Source organism: Labrus bergylta, chromosome 18 (genome assembly GCF_963930695.1).
Source record: "Labrus bergylta chromosome 18, fLabBer1.1, whole genome shotgun sequence".
NCBI classification, from domain to species: domain Eukaryota; kingdom Metazoa; phylum Chordata; class Actinopteri; order Labriformes; family Labridae; genus Labrus; species Labrus bergylta.
Window position 1 is genome coordinate 11,441,598 of NC_089212.1, and position 5,505 is coordinate 11,447,102.

Genomic DNA, 5,505 nt, shown 5'->3' on the forward strand with positions numbered 1-5,505 from the left:
TTATACAAACGACTGGAGCTCAAACCACACTTATCCAGACTTGCAGAGACTCGTATGATAGGTCATTGTTAGGGCAGGAGCTTTGCCTCTCATTTAAGGAAATATAGATATCAGGGACGTTAGTACATGTTAGGCATTAAGATCAGTTTAGACAGGACCTAAGAGCTGCTTAAATGCTGTCTCATTGTGCCAGATGAATGCCTGCTTGGATCAAATGTTACTTTTTTTCAGGCTAGTTAATGATTGGTAATTTTAACCCACAGAGAGTACTCTCCGATTTTCACTCACTCTATTATTACCCTTAACCCCTGCTAAATCTGGGACAGGATGCGCACACAACTGCCTTCCAGCAAATCCTGAAATTATTAGCCAATGTTGACTCAGAGTAAAAGTAAACATAGTGTAAGTGGGAAGGAAACCCTTATTTCCCTTAGGTTACCTCAAAGAGTTGCAACCAATTGCTAAACTAGATTATTTAACACCTAATAAACACTGTCCTGCTATTAAAAATAAAAAACAATAATTAAATCTGTTCTAGATCTCTTGGTGGGGCTATATCTTTTTTTAGAAAAAGCAGCTGCATCTAAGGAGTCTGACTGTACCAGCAATTACACGGGCCCCAACGCAGCAGAATGTATAACAAAGTATGTCGCGTAACAAATACAGGGACCATAAAGTTGCACAAGAGGGTAGTGTTATCCATTAATGAAGAGATCAGAGAGATTTTCATTGGTTCAATTTACAGTCTGTTTTACAGCCACTTGGATAACTGCATACCTGTGTGAAGAGCCGCACTGCATCCAAGTAGCCAATAACATAACCAGGGTCTCCAAACCCATGGGACTGTTCTAAAGATACCAAACGTATGGAAGTGTGCAAGTGTGTGTGTGTAACCTAGTTCAGAGCACATCAGGTGCCCAGCATGCAGCAACCACTGCAGAGGGGAGGATCTACAACAGTATCACACACTCTTCAAGGGCAAGTCTCAAGGACAAACAGTCTAACCTTGTTTGGACCAGCAGCTGGTGCGCTAAAGAGCCCTTCTATGTAAGACAGGCACCAAGAGTGAGGATTTTTTTTATGATCTGTTTGAGGAAAAATTTAATCAGTGTTGTTTCTGTTTCAAAGTTTGAAGGATTCACTTTTGTGCAAAGTGTCTCTAACTAAAGAATGTCATAATTGTGTTCTTGGATGAGCACAATACACATTTAGATGGCAAGGTCAAAAGGTCAAGAGATATTTGGTATTCAATATAAAGAAGATTGCAGTCGTTTTCCCCAATGAAATGTACTGCCTTGTGTTATAGGCAAATAAATCAAACAGAGGTCAGGTTTTTTATGCAAATTCTGTATAAAAATTTAATTTTGCTGTCCATGTTAGCATGCTTTAAAAAAAAAAAAAATCGACCCAAATCAGGAGAAGCATTGAAATCACAAAGTGACGTGTGTGTATATAAAGTACAGCAGTGCTACTTATTATTTTTTTTTGCCCATTTTTTCAGTTTTCTTAACAAAATAGAGGTTTCCTTGATGCCTGATGGCATGTCATAAAGAGGAGCAAAGCTCATTGACAACTCTTGATTTCATCTCCTTCACCAGGAGGGATAAGCTATTATTTACAGAACAATTTGTACATCCAACATTCAGTCATTCAAGCCAAACACACCAAGAACTGACTCCATCACTCATTATGTACACAAAGGCATTCTCACTTCACTCCATTAAAAGTGTGCAATGATCAAACTTAAGACATCCTTAACAGCTTTCTCTCACTCTCTCTCTCACACACACACACACACACACAATGCTACAAAATGTTCACTATCACACAAGTTAACTATTAACAGCTTTTTTTCTTATTTCCCCATCACATCACACCAGGAAATATTTTAACTATAAAATCAATAGCATTACCCCTGCTCATAACTAAAAAAAAGAAATGTGCAAAGTAAATATGGAATCAGCACACAAACTCCTTCTCTCCACATCAGGTTCATTGGCAGTCAATTGATAGGAAGACCACACCTATAAGAATCCATTCCAGACAAAACACACAGCTGTTTACATGAGGCATGATGTTATTTAAAAACAAACTGAAAGCTTCAGAACTCTAGAGTAAAGTTTCTGACTGAGAATGAGGCAGTTCATTAAAAAAAATCAAATAAAAAAAAAAAAAATCACTCAATTGTCTCATGAGCGCTTCAGTTCAGATAATTTCCGGAGAAGCTGCTGCTGTCGAGATTTGAGGCGTTTCTTCTCCTGGAGCTGTCGTTTCTCTTTGCTGTGAAGATCAACAAGGTACTCTGTCGCGTGGGTCAGGATGGCTACCTTAGGGGTTTTCGCCGACTCCAAACCCGGGATCTGATCCCGCAGGGCGAGGAAACGGGACCGCAGATCATTCCTCCTCTTTCTTTCGAGGAAGTTGTGGTTCTTCCTGCGGTCAGTGTCCTCTGTGTCCGAGCTTTGTGGGGACTCTGAGGGGGACGTGGGCTGGGAGACACAAGGCGAAGAACCTGCTTTCTGACTGGATGCTGTGCAGGTGCGCTTGCTCTGAGGCTCTTCTTCATACTCATCTTCCTCCTCCTCATCATCATCATCGTCGTCCTCCTCGTCCTCGTCATCATGCTCTGGCTCGCTATCTGGTGAACGGGCGGCGTAGTTGTGCTGCTGCCGGTGGACAGACATGTGGAAGCGTTTGGGGCAGGGGTCTGCGCGGACAGTGATGGTCACAGGTTTTCTGACGTTCACAAGCCGCACCCTGCTCTGCTTGCTCTCCACGGTGACTACATCGATCTCCTCTTCATCATCTGAGATCACACAGGAAACAACTCGTCAATACAGAGAAAAAAAAAGATTTGGAAGTTAATGTTTCAGGATAGTGTGTTAGGAAAACGTCTAAAACTCCTGCCTCAAAACAGCAATAAAGTTGAACCCAAATTTGACCATAGCGACTTTAAGGAAACGCATTCCATGGTCAGGCATGCAAATCAACATTCCGCTATCTCAAGGGGAACATGCATGAGCTGAGGTGTTAACAGCAGTGGTCATTCATGCCAAAGCTTTCAGGAATTTAGACTTAGTCACTGAGCAGTGACCATTCATCAGCTATTTAAATGAGCAGATCTGCTGGCAGGGAGTATCACTAATTCTGGACATGTGAGACAAGAGATACCGTCACAGTGTGTCTGTGTGTAGTAGTAGTAATCAATCATCAGCGCTCGGTCACCCCGCCCCTCTGCCGCACTCTGATTCTAATGCAGAACCAGTGGCAGGTATTGAAAGTGGGGGAAATTCAAGCAAAAGTCACGGGGGCGCGGTTTTTAAAAGATAGCGCTAGTGTTCAGAGCGAGCATGTGGCGCATTGTCATAGTGAGTGTAAAGAAATCTGGATTAAAGGTGACTGGCTGTTGTACTTGATAACCCCTCTGCACCACAGACCACAGTTATGCAACAGCAGCCCAGCTTTCCAAATTACGCATTGTTAGAGGGCAATATAATCCGGAGGCAATGGGGGGGGGCAGGGTGGGGCACTTCAGAGCATGATGTGCTTACCGGAGGAATCGGAGCGGGACTCGGAGCCAGACGACGCCGGCTTCCTGCAGCTGTTGGTCGGGAAGGTGAGAATAGCTGCGGGGTCGACGCAGTCTGTCGCCGCTGTGGGGAGCGCGCCGCCGGGGGAGACGCACTGCGCTTTGCTCGGTCTCACGGAGATCTGCGCCACTGGGGAGACACCGGTCTGCGCCGCAGTTGGCAACACCTTCCCGCTGACCTTCTCCAGCTGCTTACTGGCGGAAAAACTACTCCACATGCAGTCCTGAATGATGATGGAGCTGAGATTTCCGAAGAGCTCCCCGGTGTCCGGGATGAACTGTCCCTCGCACTCCTCGTCCTGACCCAGGACTTTGGACAGCCAGTTGAGCTTGTCCCCCGGTGAGAGGTGCAGAGCAGCTCCGCTCAGAGTCCGGGTGGGGGACATGGGAGGGGTGGGCAGCAACTCGAACTTTTTCCATATGTCCTCGCTTGGTGCGGTCGACTTGTAAAAATCCTCCTCTGTGTCGAAATCGTCAAGAAAATAGTGCTGGTAACAGTCGAACTCCATGTTCCCAGTTCTTTTTGGTTTTCTTCTTCTCAGATGTTATCAAAAGATCCACTCTGCAGATCGTCAACCTTGGAGAAAATATAACAGTGATTAGCTGTGACACTAAAACATGTTACTTTAGGATAGCCTTGAAGTTTCCTTCAAATTCACAATGATCACATCTATCCCGACAGCCTACTTTCTCCAACTGGGACCACATCAATAATTCATCAGGGATCTTGCGGATGCGCTTTTTGCAGTGATAGACTCAAACTGTCCTGAAACACAAGGTTACTACATCATCTACACATAACTAAGTATTTGTTATAATTCAGAGCCAGCTTTAATGGATGGATAAGGGGGGGGGACTTTGTGTTCAAGGACTTCCTGCGCAACAGTAGGCCTACCTAATGTTTGAGCCTGTCCCCTATTTCCTGAATGTAGGCAGTGCTTTGTTCCAAGCAGCAGTCATGTGGAGGAAAGAGGGGGCCCGGCATCATACGCGGCCCTCTTTTTTTTTCTCATTTTCAAACTTTCACAGTAAAATCAAGTTTGCACACATAACTACTCACCAGCTCTCCCAGAAAATCCCAAAGTGAATTCACGGCATGGGAAAAAAAAAAACACCCTCCGCAAAACCGAGAAGCAAAACCTGGCGCACAGAGATCACAAAGATAAAAAAAAGAAAAAGAAAAAAAGCTTTCCGAGTTTGTCTACAGAGCTGGGTTCTTTGGACGCTGGTTATCCTTCTGTTTAAGTTAGAGGTTTAAAAAAAACATAAACACAAAAGCCGGTGGCTCAAGCTGCAGGAACAAGGTCCGCCCCACAATGTGTAATAGAAGCCACACAGTGCGTTTTTCGCGCCAGTGAAATATCCTGTTATAAGGCGATAAAAAAGTGCAGGGAGGAGCCTCGCAAATATCTGCAGTAGATCCGGGTAAGCCCCTCCGTTTTGCACGAGGGGAGGAGGGAGGCGATAAGCCCCGCCCCGTCTACAGCTCCAATTACGGTCACAGTGACTGACAGAGTTCATCACTGCTATTTGTTAATGTGTTGTACTAGAAGGACATAAAGATGTTTGTGCTACTGTAATTTCCCGAGAGTTGATATGCTTAAGGTTTACCAGACTCTCATGATATAGCCTAATTAGTCATCAAAAACGACACTTCCATAATTTTATTATCAATAAATCAATCATTATTTATAGAGCCAATTCATAACAAGTGTTATCTCGAGACACTTTACAAAAGAGCATATTGGATAATATGCAGGAAGGATGGTGAATGGTTTAGTTTGAAAATTATGCAGCAACCATTAGTCAAATATTTATTTGGTAGGCTTATGAAGACTATCCTATCTTACTACAGCGTCTCAAATGTGATGATTTGCCAATTTTCTTTGTCTTGTTCAGAATAACTTAATATTTGT

General features: G+C 43.8%; 1 protein-coding gene across 1 annotated transcript; it reads right to left on the minus strand.

Annotated features, from left to right (window-relative positions):
- Window positions 1-1,331: 1,331 nt before the first annotated feature.
- LOC109981255 (protein L-Myc-1b-like) lies at window positions 1,332-4,957 on the minus strand. The gene is made up of 3 exons (XM_065966591.1): window positions 4,650-4,957; window positions 3,552-4,166; window positions 1,332-2,806 (listed from the first exon to the last, which is right to left on the minus strand). The coding sequence occupies exons 2-3, from the start codon at window positions 4,096-4,098 to the stop codon at window positions 2,190-2,192; spliced, it is 1,164 nt and encodes a 387-aa protein (XP_065822663.1). The 5' UTR covers window positions 4,099-4,166; window positions 4,650-4,957; the 3' UTR covers window positions 1,332-2,189.
- Between the last annotated feature and the right edge of the window lie 548 nt (window positions 4,958-5,505).

Bases quoted from the DNA above. Each gene is read 5' to 3' on its own strand.
- LOC109981255 (XM_065966591.1), bottom strand. From the start codon at position 4,098: ATGGAGTTCGACTGTTACCAGCACTATTTTCTTGACGATTTCGACACA. The intron at 2,807-3,551 runs GTAAGCACATCA...GTGTGATCTCAG, and splicing joins GTCCCGCTCCGATTCCTCCG to ATGATGAAGAGGAGATCGAT.